Raw genomic sequence first — 21,362 nt, forward strand, 5'->3', positions numbered from 1 at the left:
TACCATATTGTTATCTATTTTCTATTCTTACCAGCTTTTCTTTGTTATTTTCTCTCTCTTTCTTAACCTACTTTTGGGTTAATTGAATTATTTTTATTATTTCATTTCAATAATAACTTATTTCCTTTGTTTTATTTTTTGCTTAAAGTTTTAAAGTTAACAATATACTTTGTGAACTTGTTGGAGCCTTCATTCAAATAATATTCTAACACTTTGTGTATTATGTAAGAACATTACAGTAGTGTGCTTTTATCTCCCTGTCCTTTTGATGATTATATATATGTACACATATAGTGAAATGATAACCACAGTCAACTTAATTAATGTATCCATCACCTCACATGGTTACCTTTTTTTTTTTTTTTTTTGGTGTGTGGTGAAAACACTTAAGGTCTACTCTCTTAGTAAATTGCGAGTATACAATACAGTATTATTAACTGTAGTCACCATGCTGTGCATTAGATTCCCCGGAACATATTCATCTTATAATTAAAAGTTCATGTCCTTTTGATCAACACCTCCCCATTTCCTCTGCCTCCCAGCCCCTGGTAACCACAGCTTTAATTTCTGCTTCTACGAGTTTGACTGTTTTAGATCCCACATACAAGTAAGATTATACAGTATTTGTCTTACTATGTCTGGCTTATTTCAATTACCATAATGTCCTCTAGGTTCATGTTTTCACAAATGGCAGAATTTCCTTTTTTTAATGGCTGAAATATGCGTATGTATATATATTTTTTATTTTCTTTATATGTCCTTTTATCTATCTGTCCTTTATTTATCTATTCATCTGTCGATGAACACTTAGGCTGTTTCCATATCTTGGATATTATGAATAATGCTGCAATGAACAAGGGGGTACAAATATCTCTTTGAGATTGTGATTTTGTCTTTTTTTTTTTTGGATATATACCTAGAAGTGGAATTACTGGGTCATGTGGTAGTTCAATTTTTAATTTTGTGCAGAACCTCCACGATGTTTTCCATAGTGGATGCCCCAATTTACATCCCCATCAACAATGCACAATGGTGGGGGACCAGAGTACTGTAGCAGCAAAATAAAATATCTAAACATGAGAGTTCTACCTTGAAAACCAAGGTTTACAGAGAGTTAGGCAACAGAGGTGTAGTGGCAAAAAACAAACCAAACCAAAACAAAAAACCTTCATAAGCCAAGCTTATCTCTGAGATAGAGCATTATAGCTGGATAAAAGGCCATAGTTGATGATTACAATAGGGGAGGGAGTCCTCCATCCATAAAGTTGGGAAAGTTATTCTATACTATCCATCATACATAGGAAACTTCTCCCAATAGTTCATAAAAACAAATCTTTTTAAAAATAGTGGGATAGCATCACTGACAGTAAACTGACTCAGATATGCTCTTAGGGGATCTGTATTCAAGCCTAAAGAGTAGAGGTAAGTGTCAAGAGCTGTGAAGGGCCTGAGACTTTACCCTACTTGAAAATTAGCAAGGTGGCCTAGAAGAATATACAAGGCTCTTGGGTCAGGCACAAAAGACTTGGCTACTCATGGCATGGCAAGCCGATGAGCTTCAAGCTCATGTCCGTTACCCTGGCCCCCAAGTTCCATGGGGGCGGCAGAAGGCCCAGATATGTGCTATGCACTTGGTGGGTTTGTGTCACAGCTGAGGAATCCCAAATTTAGAAAATCCAACACCCATATTTTATAATGGGATACAAGCAAATCTGCCAAACCTCTGTGCCAGAGGGAAACATTATTTTGCTGGAAAGCAAACAAACCATCTCTCCTCTGAAGGGAAATATTCTCTATTTCCCAGGGCTGTTCTCAGTACAAACATCCTTAAAAAGATAATCTAGGTCCCTTTCACCAAGTGCAGACACAGCAAAAAGAGAGCTGTCTGTGAACCAGAAAGCAGGCCCTCACCAGAAACCAAATCTGCTAGCACCTTAAACTCGGACTTCCCAGACTTCAGAACTGAGAAATAAATTCCTGTTGTTATAAATCAAAAAAAAAAAAAAAAGTCTAGAACAAAGGTGGTTTAGTTCCTCTGCTCAAAATATATTCAGAAATATGGGAAACCCATGGAGAACTGTCTTCCACCAATAAGACAGTATGTCACTGTTTCCACATATGTTTCAGGTTATCTAACTCACTCTCTCTGAGAGGCAGCTGATGTCCCTACTGTATCAGCTGCATTTATCAAGTCAGCATTTCAGTGGATTAGGTTTAGGGCGCAGCTTAGGAACACATCTTGACCCCATAGTATTTCCTTGTTATAATGGTATGTTCATTAAAAAGTTAGCATTCTAATATTCTAAAAGAAAAAAATCAAAACAAGGAAAACCACCTTTAATTTTACTATCCAACATAAGTTCATGTTTACATATTAACTTTAGGCCTTAACCAAATGCAATTTTACCTTAACCATATGTAAAGATTAACTCAAAGTGGATCATATACCTTAATATAAAACTTGAAGTATGAAAGTTCTGGAAGAAAACATAAGAGAAAATATTTATGACCTTGGATGAGACAAATATTCCTTAGGTATGACACAGAGGCATAATCCATAAAAAGTTGATAATTGGGCTTCATCAAAATTAAAAAGTTTTTATTCTATCAGAAGAATAAAAAGACAAGCCATAGACTGGGAGAAAATATTTGCAAATCATGTATCCAACAAAGGGCTTGTATCCTGAATATATACAGAACTCTAAAAACTCAATAATAAGAAAACAAACAGGTTGATGAAAAATAAGCAAGATATTTGATCAGACACATCACCAAAAGGGTTATGTGAATGGAAAATAAGCACATGAAAAGATGCTCAATGTCATTAGTCACTAGAGAAATATAAATTAAAACCATAAGAGATACCACTACAAACCTGTTAGACAGCTAAAATGAAAAAGGTTGACCATACCAAGTGTTGGTGGGCATGTGGGAGAACTGAAACTTTTGGGAATATAAAATGATCCCAGTGCTTTGGAATACAGGTAAAAAGTTAAACAAAATAATCATATGCCTACCACATGACCCAGTCATTCCACTCCGAGTATTCACCAAGAAAAATACAAGCATATGTCCATACAAAGATTTAAGCACGAATGTTTATAATGGCTTCATTTGTAATTGCCAAAAACTGAAAACAGCCTAAAATGTCCATCAATAGGTGAATGGATAAACAAATCGTTTTATAAGTATATAATAGAATACTACCGAACAATAAAAGGAAATGAACTAATTGGTACATAAAACAACATGGATAAATTTCAAAATAATTATGCTAAGTGAAAGAAGCCAGACAAAAAGAGTACATGTAGTATGATTCTACTTATATAAAAAACTAGAGAATGCAAACTAATCTATCGTAACAGAAAGAACAGTGGTTGCAGGGATGAGCAAAAGAGAAGCATAACAAAAAGACAGGAAGAAACGTTTTGTGAATGATGGATATGTTTATTATTACATCAAAACCTATTAAAACTTGTGCTCTTTAAGTATGTGCAGTTTATGTCAATTATACCTCAGTAAGCTGTTAAACATGAGGAAGGAAGGAAAATAGTTTGATATATTTTAAAAAATTTCTAGTTGGCATAAAATATTAAAGAACTTTCAACATGACTCTTAAAAAACATGTATAGTATGGTTTAATTTGTATAAAACTGGACATCTCTGTGTGTATATATGCACACAAATATATCTAGGAAGATGGTCATCAGAATGTCAATAGTTTATCTGAGTGGCAGGATTTCAGATGATTTTTTTCTCCCTTCTTTTATACTTGTTATGCTTTAAGTTTTTTACAGTGGACATGTATAGTTATAATCAGACAAAGCAGTGAAGTTGTTTGAAAAGAAAATTAAAGACCACCATAAGAAGCTTAAAAAAAAAATAGTGGGTAAAATCTAACTCTATATAAATTATTAAAGGTAATGAGATGAAAGTGAAGCAAGTAACATTCAGATAGAAAATAAGAACATACCAGAGAAGTGTGTATTAATCAAAAGAAAAATGTTGTATAGTATAAATTTTAGAGCTTTGAAAAATCAGAAATAGAAAAATAGAAAAGTTCAGAAAAGCAATAGGTTAAAAAGTATAACAAGAAAAGTAGAGAATAAAAAGGTAAAAAAAATTTAAAAATCAAACAAATGATGACAGCAATAAAAAAAATTTGACAGAAGTGATTGATGATTAAAGATAAATAATTTAATTATAAGGACAAGATATGCTTGCAGCTGAATTTCATCTAACTTGAAGAGAATTTAAAATACCAATTACTACAGTTGAACAAAGTGGAGGTTAGGGGCGCCAACCCCCGTGCAGTCGAAAATCAAGTATAACTTTTTTTTTTTATAAATTTATTTATTTATTTATTTATTTTTGGCTGTGTTGGGGCTTCGTTTCTGTGCGAGGGCTTTCTCTAGTTGCGGCAAGCGGGGGCCACTCTTCATCGCGGTGCGCGGGCCTCTCACTGTCGCGGCCTCTCTTGTTGCGGAGCACAGGCTCCAGACGCGCAGGCTCAGCAGTTGTGGCTCACGGGCGTAGTTGCTCCGCGGCATGTGGGATCTTCCCAGACCAGGGCTCGAACCCGTGTCCCCTGCATTAGCAGGCAGATTCTCAACCACTGCGCCACCAGGGAAGCCCAAGTATAACTTTTGACTCCACCAGAAACTTAACTAACAGCTTATTGTCGACCAGAAGGCTTATTGACAACATAAACAGTTGACTAACACATATTTTGTATGTTATATGTATTATATACTGTATTCTTACAATAAAGTAAACTAGGTAAAAGAAAATGTTATTAAGAAAATCATAAGGAAAAGAAAGTACATTTACAGTACTGTATTTATTGATAATGTAAATTTACATTGTCTGTTTACAAGGTGAATCGTCTGTCAGTACCTAATACATCAGTATTGTCTATATGATACAAAACACTGTAGATGTTATACTAATTACTAACACGACATCAAAAATGAAAAGATAATGTGAAAAAAATTTATATTTGTTTATAGGTATAGCAATTCATGCATTGATAATAAAGCAGCAGCAATATGATTGCTTTATGGTAGCCTAATGTAATTAATACAAGTGCTTCATGGCAGCTTAGCCTATACACTCATGAATGAATCGACATAAAATTTTTGTGACATACAGTATTATAGTCAAATTCATAATACAGCATTGGAAATACTGTTACAGTTTTTAAAAAGCCATTTACCTGTGATGATAGGCTGATAGGCAGTTTCTTCAATTACGAGAGAGGCATACTGTATAGTAATATACTATAATTCTTTGAAAGCAAAGTTATAAAACAGTAAGAAAACTAATGCATATTAATTTTATATTAATTATCACTCACCATATGTCTATGTAAGCATAGGCTCTCCCCTTCAATGCAAATCTTTCACAGGATGTCCTACAGGATGAATATTTAGGCGACAGTGATGATGATGACACAAAAGCATCTCATGCAGTGCTTGACATACAGTTATTAGATTTTCACACGAAGACACACACATACACAGCAGATAAGTTTATTAACTGTAAGGCATGATGATTATGTACCATCCATTAAGTGGAAGTGGATCATCATAAAGGTCTTCATCCTTATCATCTTCACGTTGAGTAGGCTGAGGAGGAAGAGGAGGAATTGGTCTTGCTGTCTCAAAGGTGGCAGAGCTGGAGGAGGTAGAAGGGGAGGAGGAGAGACAAGCACATTAGGTCTAACTTTACAGAAATACATTCTAATTTCTGTCTGACTTTTTTGCTTTTTCATTTCTCTAAAAGTTTCTGTATGGCTCCAAGCCTTCTTCTACCGTTTGCTTTAGTTTCAGTGCCCGTATCATAGAAAGGTCCATGTTGTAAAATAAGTCAGAAGCAGTCTTGAATAATTGGAGCCCTTCTGCCAGATTGTCTAATGTCAATCTGTTTTCTGGCACTGCTTCTTCTGTGTCTTCTTCCTCCTCATCTGGCACTGGTTTGGAAGCACTCATCTCCACCAAGTTGTCTTCTGTGAATTCCTCTGGTGTGGTATCTGTTAGCTTTTGAATTTCTCCAAGATCCTTATCTTGAAACGCTTCACCCCTCCCCACCGCATTTTTTTTTTGCCATATTCACAATCTCTCTCATGATTTCCTTGATTGGCTCTGTCGTAAATCCTGTGAAGTCATGCACAACATCTGGACACAGTTTTCTCCAGTAGGAATTTATTGTATTGGGCCTTCTGGCTTTCACAGCTTTCTTCTATAACAATGATGGCATATTCAATGGTGTAATTTTTACAGACTTTCATAATGTTCTCTCTACTGGAGTTCTCTTCTATAGCATTAATAATCCTTTCCATAGAGTCCTGTGTGTAATAAGCCTTTAAGTTCCTTATTGTTACCGAGTCCAAGCTTGTACTGCTCACATCACGACAGGCAAATAAGTTGAGAGACAAGGTGCTGGGGCAGGGACTAGAGACTTTATTCAGAAAGCCAGCAAACCGAGAAGGTGGTGGAATAATGTCCTAAAGAACCATCTTAACTTGGAGTAGATTCAGGCTTCTTTTATGCTAAGGGAAAAGGGGAAGTGGGAGGGCTCACGATTAAAGGGTAAAGGCAGATTGCAGACTTTTTGGAGCCACCTGGCCTTCAAGGGAAGCATGACATTTCTTTTTGCTTCTGCTTGCTCATGTAGGCTGGATCACAAGGCTCCTGCAAAAACTTCAAGTTGTTAGCAGTTATTTTTACTTTACCATTCTTATCTCTGCTTATTTGCAAGGTTTCTAGGCTGAAACCTTATCGACAACAAGTAATAGCCATAACTAACCCTGGACCGCGGGATGGGAACTTTCTTCGGGAAACTTACTGAGCTATTTGGGCACAAGCAGTGTTTCTCTAATGTTTAACTCTTGACATGCAGGACTGAAGTAATAGAAAATATAGGCTAAAGAATGAGGGAGGCAGTTTCAACAGGGTGTTAGTTCTGTTCTTCCTCTGTTACATTACGACCCCTTGATCTAGAGGCTGCATTAGAGCTGTTGTGTTTGAGGGGCAAGTAGACCACTTGAACACCTTCGATGTTGAACTCATGGGGTTCTGGTTGGCCAGGTCATTGACCAATATCAAAAGAACTTTAAAATGCAGTCACTTACTGGCAAGGTACTTCCTGACTGACCAATCCAGAAGAAGGGGTTCCAGTGTCCAGGCCTTCTTGTGATACAACCAAGACTGGCAGCCGGTGTTTATCTTTTCGCTTCAAGGCTTGGGGGTTAGCAGCTTTATAGATAAGGGCAGGCCTGATAAACCCAACTGCATTTGCACAGAACAGTAGCGTTAGCCTGTCCCTTCCTGCTTTAAAGCCTGGCGCTCGCTTCTCTTCCTTACTAATAAATGTCCTTTGTGGTATTTTTGTTTTCCTAGAATAGATACTTTTGTCTGCATTAAAAACTGTTCAGGCAGATATCCTTTCTGTTCATTTATTTAATGGCTTTTGGGAACTTGTCTGCTGCCTCTAGGTCAGGAGAAGCTGCTTTCCTGTTATCTTGACATTTGTTAAGCCAAACCTCTTTCTAAAATTATCAAACCATCCTTTGCTGGCATTAAATTTCCAGCTTTAGATCCTTCACCTTCCTTTTGCTTTAAGTTGTCATATAATGATTTTGCTTTTTCTTGAATCATATTAGAGTGTATAGGCATGCCTTTCTTAGAGCAATCCTGCACCCACAGAAAAGCTACATTGTCAATACAAGATAAAAAGGTATTTCTCAAAAACTGCAAAGTTTTCCCACCTGCTGGCATAGCTGCAGTAATGGCTTCACAAATTTCATTTTCTTTTTTTTTTTTTTACAGTGGTCCTTATTCTGGATTCATTTATCTTGAAATGTTGGGCAATTGCAGCTGCAGACCCCAATCTATGGTACATATCAAGCAATTCAACTTTTTCTTGTAATGTCAGGACTTTTCTCTGTTTCTTGGGAGCACTTTCAGCATCACTAGTGACACTTTGTATGGGTCCCCTGATGTTATTCAAGGTTTACAGTATTGTGCTGAACGCAGTGAAAAATACTCAAATTCCATGAGAGATCATTTTTTACTGCCATATGCATTTTACTGGAGAGACTACTGCTCACATGGAGATGATAAGCATCGCATGGCATTTTAAGCAGATACTTACGACACATGAGCTCACTGCAAAAGCAACAGGAAGTGGCTACAAAATTATTACAGTAAACACTGGGTTGGCCAAAAAGTTCCTTCGGGTTTTTCCAGATGGTACAAAAACCCGAAGGAACTTTTTGGCCGAAACAATACTACAGAAAATTTTATTCAGTTATGATTTAATACTACCTTTTTAAAAAAAATAATTTATTATTTATTTTTATATTTATTTTTGGCTGTGTTGGGTCTTCGCTTCTGTGCCAGGGCTTTCTCTAGTTGCGGCAAGCGGGGGCCGCTCTTCATCGCGGTGCGCGGGCCTCTCACTATCGCGGCTCAGACGCGCAGGCTCAGTAGCTGTGGCTCACGGGCCTAGTTGCTCCGCGGCATGTGGGATCCTCCCAGACCAGGGCTCGAACCCATGTCCCCTGCATCAGCAGGCAGACTCTCAACCACTGCGCCAGCAGGGAAGCCCCAAATACTACCTTTTTATGTTTGTTTATATTTCTCTTGACTGCCAAAGGCACCAGGTATGATCTGCAAGTGTTTATTTTGATAAATTTTAACTTTTTATAATGGATTTGTGACATTTCATGGTAGTAAATGATAACACAGACTAGTGTCTACATGTATTTTATGCATTCATGACATATCTTTTTCTTAGTTTTTTTTTTAATGTCTAGGCTACACAGTTCATCTGTGAGGTTTTCAAATTGTTGCAAGTCTCCAAAAATTTTTTCCAATATATTTATTGAAAAATATTCATGTGTAAGTGGACCTGCACAGTTCAAACCTGTGTTGTTTGAGGGTCAACTGTACTTGACTATCCTGATACACACACGTACACACACATTTTCATGTAGCTTGTATAGTAAAAATCTAAAACCAAAGTCATTAGCTGGTTAAATTATGGTATATTTATACTATGGAATGTTGCACAGCAGTTAAAAAATAATAAATTACTTTTGACTAGATTTTGTATTGTATGGTGAGAAAAATCAAAATAAAGTGAAGTATGTATAATAAAATAATCAATTTGTAAAACAAGCCTTGATATAATATAAATATTGATGTATAATGACATAAGTGAAAAGTATGGTAACATCCACACTAGGTTGTTCCCATGGATTATTTGGGAGGGGCCGGTAGATCAGAGGGTTGTGAAGGAAGTGCAGGCAAAGAGTAATAGAGGAAAAATGCATGTGTTTGCATATTTAAATAAGTAGATTTACACATATGTATAAAGAATTAAAATTTTAATAATAAGGAATTTAAATAAATGAAAAAAGTGAAATCATCAAAGTGGAACAGCTTTGACTGGTTCAGAAATACTATGGGAGTTTTCACCTGAGAAAGTCATGAATCGGAAGTCTGCTTTGGGGGCAGTTTCCTACCATGTGTCTCAGTTAAGGCACTCACTGTATTTTTTTTTTTTTAAACTAGCATACAAGAACATGCTCTATGTTACAAAAAATACAATGCTGGTACACATAACAAAGGATGCGTGTGATCACATTCTCTATGCCTGGGTTGCTCTGACTCATTTTTAGAATTCAAACTTCTAGCACTTTGAGTGTGTGCTTAACCTACAAAAGTTCTTGCCCAATGGAGGGGGTTTGCTGACATTCTGCTTTGAAAAAGAAAAGCACAAGTCTGAAGCATACTTTTTATTAAAAATTTTGTTTTATTTATTTTTGGAGGGTTTTTTTTTTTTGAGTGTGTTTTTCATGCTTCAATCTAGACTCATACAGAGCGTCATCTCTACCCTGTTTAATGATTTTGAAACATATTTTTTAATATATTAACGTCTTAGTTAGAGATGAAAGAGCAATAGCTATTTTTCTCATTGTTGAATTTTTCAAAGGCAATCCTGTTGGTTCACTTATGATCCTGTTCTGGCACTAACTAAAAATTAAGCAATTCAGAGTGAGACACATACATTTTATTACATTCCAAATATTTTGAGACTATTTTTATTGAAATTAGAAAATTTTAAACGCAAATTATAGCTCTCTGGGAAAAACCAGTAAGTTAACATCAAAACACAGAAACTACTTCTAAGGTGGGAAAACGTCTATTTTCAATTGATCTAATACCTTATTTTCATCAAAAGGCAAAGTTACAGATAATTAAAAGTAGGTTTTCCCTCTTTGGAGGAAAGGAAGTATTGGGCATCTCCTGGTTACTTTTTCTTTCCTTTCTGTTTTTTTTGTGTGTCTGGAGCCGGGACCTTCTTTTCTGGCTCTAGCCGGATCGCGGCTTCCTCCGCAGCCTGAGACTCCAATCTTTGGCGCTCAGCTTCCAGTAACTTGTTTCTATACTCTTCCCGGATATTGAAGATCTTCTGCCGGGCTTCATCTAAGGAGTCCTAATCCAAACAAACAAACAAACAAATAAACAAAAAACCCAAGCGAATAAGATCGACTGATACGGCCTTATTATGGTTCCATAAAAAACCGCACTCCCTTTCCTCAGGCCAACAGACTCATGTAGGAAATTATTGAAGAAAGATGAAAATTAGGTTATGGTCTCAAATGTTTCTTAGTGCGTAAAACATGAGATATCAAAGGGCACATGAGATTTTACAGAATGGTAAATAAAAGAGTCAGTAGGAGAAAAATAAAGAGAAAGGTGAAGAAAGAAATGAGCAGGGATTTTGACAAAGCAACTATCTGCTTTAAATGAATTCAGACATAATCTATATAAAATATGCAGCCGGTGTGTCTCTCACAGTAACTGTGCTCGATAAATTACTAGTTCCCCATACATATTGTAACCCTGACAAAATATATCTGATTTGTACTTGAAGAACTTTAGGTGGTATCTAAATAATACCACCTTTTTTCTTCCTCTCACTTACTTCACCTTCACTTCTTAACGTGGCTGGTGCCACCGACTTCGGAGCCTTTGGGGCATTCTGTGTAGCAAACTGGGTTGACTCTTAAGAGTTTTTCTACTGCCAGCTTAGGATTTGGCTACTTCAAGTCTGTTAATGCGATCTTTCTTCAGCTACTTTCCGACTTCACAAATATTTTGCTGTTGTCTCTGCTTCCATTCTTCCCATTTTGTGGATAAATTTCCAATAGTGTATTTTAGAGGGATTTTAGGGAGCGAGTAAAATAGATGTGTATAATTAATTTGCCAATTTTCTGAGAAGTTGGGAACTAAATGTTTTCAAGACTTCTTTCTACCTGGTTACAATATGATTCTATGATACCTTTTTAATATTACAGAAGAATTTATCAATTGTGATCTAAGTATATGCCCTTTTAGACTCACCCGCATCTCCCCGTACATCTCCAGAACTTGATCCTTTACTTTAAGCCTTTCTTCTTGCTCAATACCACGAATGCTAAGGAGTCTGGTCCTATACTGTCGAAACTGATGGACCTCCTCTGCCTTTTGCATTGCCTGCTGCTGATTCAGCTCATCCGTTTGCAGCAGAGGATCAGTATTTGTTTTTCTTGATATAAAAACATCAACAGAGATACATAAGTCATTTGGGAACTCTAGCATGAACTTTAGCACTCAAATAATTTAAAATCATATCAGTAGGGTGGTGGTCTGAATCAAATCAAATATCAGGAACAGAAAGAATAAATCATTATTTTTACATGGGCTAGGCTCCATTTATTAAGTCACTAATATTTTAGGAAATTATTTTAGGAAAATACCAGCAAAATTAGATGTACTATTTGAAGAGGTGTTTGTGGAATTTGTGTGCGAAGCTATAAGAATATTTTGTAGGTGTTTTCTTTTTAATTTATGAAGCTAAGTAGGTTTGAAAATGTTTTCAAATTGATAAATGTACTTGAGTAACTATCTCTATTAATCCTATTGTTTAGTTTTTAAGAAAATTCAATCTAATTAAATAATAGCAGCAGGTATGATGGGATTTTTTTGCAGCTCAACTCACCTTAACCAGGCTACAAATTAAATCTTTACAGAAAACATTTAAATGCTTTTATAACTGACTTTTAATAAAACATTTGATACATTTAAGATATAAATTCTGTACTTCTAAAAATTCAAATACACTTAAAATATATTAAGCATTTAATTTCAAATTTTCTGTTGTTTAGCAACTGCCTATTGACAATCTATCCAAAATTCTATGAACACAGATGTCTGCATTAACCATGTTTATTAAAACTTACCGTACATATTGACTTAAGTCTACACATTCTAGTTTTTTTCGAATAAGTTGGGGAGACATTTCCAAAATTGTTGGGGATCGTGAATAAGGCCCTGTTGTAAAAAAAAAAAAAAAGTCCTAGGCTTTCAAGAAATAATCAACAATGACTAGCTAAACGATTGTATATCTTGTTTAAATTGACAATATTTTGGACTTGCCTTGTTTAATATGATTTTAATGTGGTTTAATGACTTTATTGAAACATAATTATATTTTACATTTATCCTCTAGCTGGTGTAACTATACTTATAGTTAAATGAAGGAGATGACAAAATGAATATAGAAAAAGATAAATATGCTCTATAAGAAGAGTAACAAAATTACTCTAATTACAGTTAAATGAAAGCAGAGACCTAAAAAGGTCATACTTTGTTACAAAATTTCATTATAAACAAGTTAAATAATATTTAAAGAGCTTGGTCTATCTGTGAAAGCTATGCGAAGCACTATGGAGGTGGGATATAAAAATGTTTTAAGACACAGTATCCTATCTTCAACAAACTTTTAGTCCAGTAGAGTAGGCAATATATAACAGGTGAACGTTGAGAATCAAATATCGGGAGATTTTTTTACCCCACGGACTCAAGAACCCACGAGAATAGTTTTAAGAAAGAAATTTTAGAGACTAAGATATTAACCATTCAGCCTTTCCAGCCCATTTAATCTCTCTTTTAAAAAAATTATTGAAGTGTAAATTACATACCATAAAATTTACCAATTTTAAAAGTATAATTCAATATGTTTTAGTAAATTTACAGAGTTGTGCAACCAGCACCAAAATCCTGTTTCAAAACATTTCCGTTATCCAAATAAATTCTTTTGTGCCCTCTTAAAGTCACTCTGCATTCCCACCACAAGCCCCAGGCTTTCTGTCTCTGTAGATTTGCCTTTCCTGGATATTTCATGCAAGTAGGAATCAAAAAATTAACTTTTTAAGAAACTGTCAAATCATAGTGTTTTGATTATTGTTAGCGTCACAATAAATTCTGAAATCATGAAGGTAAAGTCCTTCCTCTTTGTTCTTTATCAAAATTATTTTGGTCATTCTGGGTATTTGCATTTTCATATAAGTTTTGGGATCAGCTTGTCAAATTCTGTAAAATGTCTACTAGGATTTTGATAGAAATTTATAGATCACTATAAATTTGATCTATCTAAATTCAGTATCTAAACTCAGATACACTGAATTTATAGATAAATTTAGGGAGAATTAATATCTTACTATATTGAGTCTTCTAGCCCCAAAGCATGGACTGCCTCTCTCTTTACATCTTTCAAAATTTCTTTCAGAAACGTTTTGTAATTTTCAGTATACAGGTCTTGCACTTTTGTTAAATTTATTTCCATATATTCATTATTGATGCTATTGTGAATGAAACTGTCTTAATTTCATTTTTTGATTGCTCATTGAAATGTAGAAATAAAAATATATTAATCTTCTATCATGTGACCTCACCAAACTCACTTGTTAGTTCTAGATGATATTCCTGGTTCTTTTCCCATGATTTCTTAGGATTTTCAATATACAGGATCGATTTGTCTGACAACACAGTTTTATTTCTTCCTTTCTGATATGGATGTATGGTTAAAGTGGACATCCTACGTTCTTGAAGGTTGAAATCACTATATCTGCTTTGTTACACAGATCTCTTTATTTAATTTTTGGCTTACTTTTTGCTTTTCCTGACCAGTGTCACAGTTTCAAGCAGCTGTGATGTTGGCTATTCCAGTTGTTTGCCACCAAGTTCACTATTCCTTGCAACAATATCCATGGGCATAGAACTTTTCCATGGAGCCTCAAATCAGGTAAATCCTTTTTAGCATTGGCAGCAAGACTGCTGGTTCTCCTGGCTACCACGCTACAGACCTTGGGGCTGATGAGGGAACCTCACGTTAATATGCAATAGTTGGTAGGCTAACTGTGGTAGACAGACTAATGGACCTCCGAGGATATCCATGTTCTAACCTATGAAGCCTATGAATATGCTACCATACAAGGACTTTGCAGATGCAATTAAGGATCTCGAGTTGGGAAGATAATGCTGTATTAGTCAGCTGGGCTAAACCCTTGTAAGGGAAAAAGAGAGGAAGGTAGAAAAGATAGAATCCAAGAAAGAGATGAAGTGATGGTCATAGAGGAAAGAGAGAGAGGGGGAAGGAAAGAGAGACAGAGAGATAGACAGAGGGATTTGAAGATGCTATGCTGCTGGCCTTGAATATAAGGAGGGAGCCGTAAGCCAAAGAGTCAATGGCCCTAGAAGCTGAAAATGGAAACCGATCCTCTCCAAGGGCCTCCAGGAGGAATGCTGCCCTGCCAACAGCTTAACTTTAGAATTTCTGCCTTCTAGAACTGCAAGTGTTAAGTCACTAAATTTGTGGTTATTTGTTACAGAAGTAACAAGAAATTTATCCAACTAAGTTAATTTATTTGTTTTGTTTTTATTTTTAATAAATATTTTGCATTTAGTTGTACACCCTCAGAATTTTGAAATGTTTCTTAATCTTTTCCAGTTTATCATTGCTATTGGGGAGAGGATATGTCAAGTCTTCTCTCTGCCATGCAAAAAATCCCGCCCTCCCACTGGCTGTTTAATCTTGCTTTTCACGTGTGGTTGTAATAGTCTCCAGGAATATTGTAAAGTGTTTAATTTATAACAACTTGTTAAAAGGGATTATTCATAGAAATATAATCTAATGTAAAACTTTAAAAATGTAAAAAACAGTAACATCAAATTAATTTTCCATTTTTCAAAAATATCATACTTTTATAGGCATGATACCCGTGAGAAATAAAGAATATAGTAGTACAAACCCCAACTCTGCTCCATTATTAAAACATAAATTCAGTCATGTTTTTCACTTTATAACATTAAATCAAACATTCCTGAAATACTGCATCTTATATACAATATGACTCTTCTAGAAACCAGTGGTTAATAACTTTTCTTTTTTCATCATGGTTGCTCTGTGATCTTAGATTTCTAAAGTTCATTTGTTTTCCTTATGAACCTATCTACTTTTGTTGCATATATTTTTGGCATTTCAAACTTGAATTGTTTCTGTAAGACACCAACTCCGCTGACTCTGACTGGAAAGAAAATATTTTTGATTAATTGGATGTTTGCGTTCTCTTGCATCCTGCCAAATAATATGTATTTAAACAGGGAGGGTGTAAAAGGGGAAGAGAAGGTTAATCTTCATTTTCACTTATAAAACTGTTGTATCAGAATAGGGTGTAAGTGTAGTATGATCTTGGACCTCTAGAACAGTGCAACTCCAAGTGTGTGCCCATGCGTGCATGTGTGTGTGTGCACGCATTGTCCGTCTGCAAACTGGTACTCTGTGGGATAAGTTCTGAAAGTGAGAGTATGCATTTAGAGATATTTTTACAGCAATTGGTCATCACTGGGTCATTTTATTATATTTTATAAAAGTTTCAGTTTGCAACAGAATCGGCAGAAAACTTCATCATAGATTGTAAGAAAATAGCTGTTTAAAAGAAATGGTGAAGACTAGTTTGACTGATTGTGAAGCCTGGGGAAAAGATTGGGACTAAAGACAAAGATCACCTCCAACCTTTGGAAGAGGCACTTTCCAGAGGCCTCCAGAAATAAAAGGGAAGTTGAAAGCAAAGTTTGAACTCTTGACCTTGATGATGGCTTGGTGTTGAGAAAGAATGCATAAGAGTGAAATCCATAATGATATTATTTACATGTCCTCTGGCATTATGAAGGAAGTTGTTCTAAGTTACCTACTATATGTGAAAATAGAAAGGAGCAAGAATAAGGTAGCATTTTGGGAGTCACAAATAAATGACTACATAAATACACATATATGTATATGTGTATATGTATATAAATGTAGAGGCCAGAGCATGTAAATCTCTTACAAGGTCTGTAATCTCCTATGGGCGATGCTTCCTCAGGAGTGAGGGCCAATTTGTGGTGCACCAACAGCAGAGGTGGGAGCAACACACAAAGTTCCAGAGAACAGCTAGATAACCGGACCCATGATTTTCAAGCAGGATTCCTTCTACAGCAACAGTACCTGGGGTGCATGGCAGTGCGTCAGTGCTATAGGATGTACTAGACCCATACAACAGCACACCTCTTCTTGGTGGGAGGGGGAGTAAATTTCTTGTTGATGGTGTGTAATTCAACTTATCATCTTATATTAAAATAAAATTGTAATAAAACGTACTTAAGAATGCTTTGAAGCATTTTTTGCTTGAGGACAGGCTGCTTTGGCCTCTAGGTCTTCCATCCCTGCTCACTCTTATCTTTCCTCTCTGTTTCCTGACCCCTCCTTATTACCCCAAAATGCACCCCAATACGGGGTTAATATCTAAAATATATAAACTGTTCATACGACTCAATATTAAAAAAAACAACAACCAAACAACCTGATTAAAATGGACAGAAGACCTGAATAGACATTTTTCCAAAGAAGACATACAGATGACCAACAGGCGCATGAAAAGATGCTCAACATGCTAATCATCAGAGAAATGCAAATCAAAACCACAATGAGGTATCGCCTCACACCTGTTGAATGACTGTCATCAAAAAGACTACAAATAACAAATCTTGGCAAGGATATGGAGAAAAGGGAACCCTTGTACACTGCTGGTGGGAATGTGAATTGGTGAAGCCACTGTGGAAAACAGTCTGGAGGTTCCTTAAAAAACTAAAAATAGAGCTACCATATGATCCAGCAATTCCACTCTTGCGTATATATCTGAAGAAAATGAAAACACTATTTCCAAAAGATTCATGCACCCCAATATGCACATGTTCACAGCAGCATTATTTACAATAGCCAAAATATGGAAGCAAGCGAAGTGTCCATCAACAGATGAATGGATAAAGAAGATGTGGTATATATATATAAAATGGAAAACGTTGTGTTAGAATAGAGATTTTAGAACATTTTAGAAACCAAATATTTAAAATTTGTTATAAAAGATGTAGTATACTATAGATAAAACAAAAAATCTATTTTTAGTGACAATTGTATATGCGATCTGTGCAATTTTATTTTTAGTATTCGTAGACACAGAAAACTATGTGAAAATATAACTGCTACTTAAAAATTTAAAAAAAAATTTCCCCCTTTTATCTTTAGGTTAAGTATTTAGTAATCAGTTCCTTGAGCAGATTACCAACTCTGATAAACAAAATGAAGACCTATACACATATTTTTCTGTGTTTAACCCTAGCCATCACGTGCTTAACTTAGTGTCTTTTCCAGAATTTTTATTTTAAAATATGTGTTTATCCTACCAATAAAGGCAATACTTACTGATATTTTCCTTCCGCATGCTCTGCTCACGCTCTTCCTTCCCTGCAGGGGATGATCCTCCACTTTCACTGCTTGTTGATTTTGCCAGATCCTTGAAGCCCTTGTTCGTCTGCCACTTCTTCCACAGCATACTCCCTGATAGCATAGTCTCTCTGTTATCTAAACTCATGGAACTCTTTATATCTGACTCTTTTATGGCACTTGAAGATGTTTCTACTAAATATGATATATGCATTACTGAAAAAACTTGCATTCTATGAAATCACATAAAAAAATAGCGAGACATAGAATACATAAATATGTAAAGTTCAAAAACAGGAAAAATTAATTCATGGTCATAGGGATCAAATAGTTACTTTCAGGAAGGAAAAGGCTGGGAAAGAGAATGAAGAGGACTATTGGGATGTATTAAGGGTTTTTTATCTTGATCTGAATGGTGGCTCCTGAATATACACGCATATGAAAATACATCAAGCTGTACAATTAAGATTTGTGCCTTTTTTGCCTGCATGTTACATGATAAGGTCAGCCTTCTCTGAGCTCTGTTCTCCACTAGGCCTTGTCCTTGACTTGTGATGAATCCCAGTTTTAGCCAAGAATCCTGCCAAACTAGTTTATCAAGAATCCCCCTACTCTTGATATCCAATTAAACTCCTCTTCCTCCACACTTGATATTTAATCAAATTTCTGTTCCCTGACCTTTGATACCTAACCAAATTCCTGTAAGTAATTTTTCATCCACTCCCTGCTAGTTAGTTATAAATCCTCACTTGTTTCTGTTGTTTTCAGAGTTGAGTTCAATCTCTCCCCTATTGCAATAGTCATAAATAAAATATTCTTTGCCATTTTTAACGTGTCCAGTACAATAAATTTTCTTTTACATACAAATTAGCACAACATTTAAAAAGTTAATAATAAAATCTAGAGCCTAAAGAACAAGAACTGTATTCTATTCACCTTTATATTCCTAACATTACATTAAACTCTACCAATTAGAGGAGTGAGTACTTTAGGAGTTAGAAATATTTCAAATCCCAACTTGGTCACTTTTTAGATGTATGGCGTAGGAAGAATAAGGTGACCATCTGAGCTTTGGTCTCTAAATCTACAAAATGGAAATAGTAAGGTCTACCTCATTGTTGCTGTAGGTTAAAGTGAGATAATAAACATAAAGCACTTTGAGCAGTGCCCATCCCAGAATAACAGGATTGGGGTGATATTTATTTTTTATCCTCTTCACATGAAAAGTTAAGGGACATTACTTTTATAACAATTATTGAGTTATACTCCTGAAGATGTAAAAGTGGAAAAGCACGATTTGGGATGTGAATGTCTTCAGCCTCCCTGGACAACTCAGCATGGTGATAGATGGAGGTATAGCCAAGTGTTTGTGGGAAGAGCCCTGGGGTGATGGAGAGCTCTGTCTGCATGCTGCCTCTGTCCCTGGGTAGCTTGTGAATTTAGCAAATTACTCTGGGCCTGGGTCCTTACTGGCAAGTTGGAAATAATATTTGTATCAGTGGGTTGATGTGAGTATTGGATGAAATAATTAGTATTTTATAGTTCCAGGCCCATGGCAAATTGTTCACTGAAAGTAGTTAGCTTTCTTACTTTGATTCTTATTGCTATTGTTTATTGCTATTGTGATTAGAAAGGTGCCAGATTTATAGTTGTGAGCCTGCCTTCAAGTTCACATACTGCTACCTTCTAACGAGGCGGCACCCTTATTTCTGGTTTCATCTTTTCTTAAATGGGGAAGATCATATCTACTTGGGGACAAAGTGGACACCTGCTTGGTAAAAAGAAAATGCTTCAGAATCTATTTTCTTACAGAACTGTCTATAACTTTACAATCCTATAATGAAACAGATTCTGAAATTTTCCTTTTACCAAGCATGACTTGCTGACTAGCTTTGAAGAGGTGCAAGTAACAGCTCCGTGCTTGGGGCAGCTGGGGCAGGGTTCACTGACCTTCTTCCCCTTCTTTGGTTTGGCTTTCAGACATAGGCACGCACTCAGCATCAGGTGTTTTCTTAATGAACCGGCTGAGATAATGGAGACGCGCCTGGGCAGCCTAAAGGACAGACATTATCAACACACATTACAGGCAACACCATCTCAACAGTACTCAAAAGACACGGGAAAATGTGAATGAATATGGCAGCCTGAACCAGACCAGCTCTTATGAATTACCAAAGAAAAACTCCAATTCTGAACCATCTGTGATATTGACAGTGATTTGTGAGAACTAATGAAGAAGAAGTCCTAAAACTCATATGCTGTGCAAGGTAGCTTAGAGCCAGGTGCTCCTGAACCTTTTTCATCTGCCTCAATAACCCTGAGTTGGGGACATGAAGCACATATAAATAATAATGTTTCACTATGGCAATGATTCTTATATAAAATATAGAGAGGAGGAATCATGAGGTATGTGTATTCCACAAGGGCAGCACATGATTTTTCTCTATCTAAGGTTGTTCAAAGTACATGAAAGCACATATTAAACATTTTTATGCTTTCTTAGTTGGGAGTGTTAAGGACAGAGAGTGTTAATCCCAGATGATGTGAAAGAACAAGGCGACCTACAGTTTGGGCCATAAGTGGCACCATTATGTGCTTTGCTTTTGGAAGTCATCTGGGTATCCGGATAATAACATTTCACAGTGTGTTCAAATGTGGTCTTAATATTTAGTTAGTTGATGCCTGACAAAATTCCAGATATTTCCTAAAGGAAAGACTATGTTGTTTCACCAATATGGCTCTTCCTTCAGACCACGCCCAGGAATGAAAGGTAAAAGGACAACTTTTCAAACTCAGGTAACCTTGATTGATCTTCCTGGCTCAGTCATCTCCCAGGCCTGCTTCATGGCTTGGATTTCATCTGCTCGTTCTGTATCTTTTTTCACTTCAAAAAAGTCTGCTTCATTGTATTCAGTGACCAACCTCAAAATCCAGTAGGGTTTATTTGGGTCTTCTTGTTGAGGGTGAGCAGTGGATATCTGGCAAAGTAAAGTAAAAACCTTTGGGTCAGATGCTTTCCTCCTTTCAAAACGATCTAGATTTTACACTATGACCCATAATTTTACTTAAGTATTTAAGCCAAGAGAAATGAAAACATATATTCACAAAAAGACTTGGAAAATAACATTTATTATAGCCTCATTCATATTAGCCTAAAAAGGGGAAACAATATAAATATCTGTCAACTGATGAATGGATAAACAAATTATAGTATGTTCATACATGGACTACTACTTAACATTAAAAAGTAATAAACTATTAATGCATACCACAGTGTGGTTGAATTCCACAGACAGACATTATACAGAAATAAAGAAGTTGAGCACAAAAGAGTACTTCTTGTATGATTCATTTGTATGAAATTCCAGAACAGGCAAAACTTGCTTGGGGGAGAGGTATGGGGATGACAGAATCCACTGCAAAGAAGTTTAAGGGAATTTCTAAGCTTATGGAAACGGTCTATAATCTAAACCTTGACAGAGATGTGGGTTACATGGTGAATTCACTTGTCAAAACTCACTGAATTGTGCATTTAAGATTGTTGCATATCACTCTATGCAAATTTCACCTAAAAACTGTAAATAAAAATAATTCTAAATTGCACTTAGGCTCACTCATACCATCTCTTTACAAGAATGAGGGCAGGAATAGTTGATCATTTCCAAGCCTGGATATAACTGATATATATTCATTAGGAAAGTTAACATTTT

The 21,362-nt window shown here is 35.8% G+C and overlaps 1 protein-coding gene across 1 annotated transcript in view; it reads right to left on the minus strand.

The window, feature by feature from the left end:
* Positions 1–10,306: 10,306 nt before the first annotated feature.
* ADGB (androglobin) overlaps positions 10,307–21,362 on the minus strand; it is a 166,218-nt gene continuing 155,162 nt past the window's right edge. The window contains exons 32-37 of the mRNA XM_061206749.1: positions 20,454–20,630; positions 19,603–19,705; positions 17,631–17,847; positions 12,293–12,388; positions 11,415–11,598; positions 10,307–10,503 (exon numbers count right to left, since the gene is read on the minus strand). Of these exons, the coding sequence (XP_061062732.1) occupies positions 10,318–10,503; positions 11,415–11,598; positions 12,293–12,388; positions 17,631–17,847; positions 19,603–19,705; positions 20,454–20,630 (963 nt within the window). The 3' untranslated portion in view covers positions 10,307–10,317. The remainder of the gene's footprint in view (positions 10,504–11,414; positions 11,599–12,292; positions 12,389–17,630; positions 17,848–19,602; positions 19,706–20,453; positions 20,631–21,362) is intronic.

The sequence above is a fragment of the Eubalaena glacialis genome, chromosome 12 (assembly GCF_028564815.1).
Source record: "Eubalaena glacialis isolate mEubGla1 chromosome 12, mEubGla1.1.hap2.+ XY, whole genome shotgun sequence".
NCBI classification, from domain to species: domain Eukaryota; kingdom Metazoa; phylum Chordata; class Mammalia; order Artiodactyla; family Balaenidae; genus Eubalaena; species Eubalaena glacialis.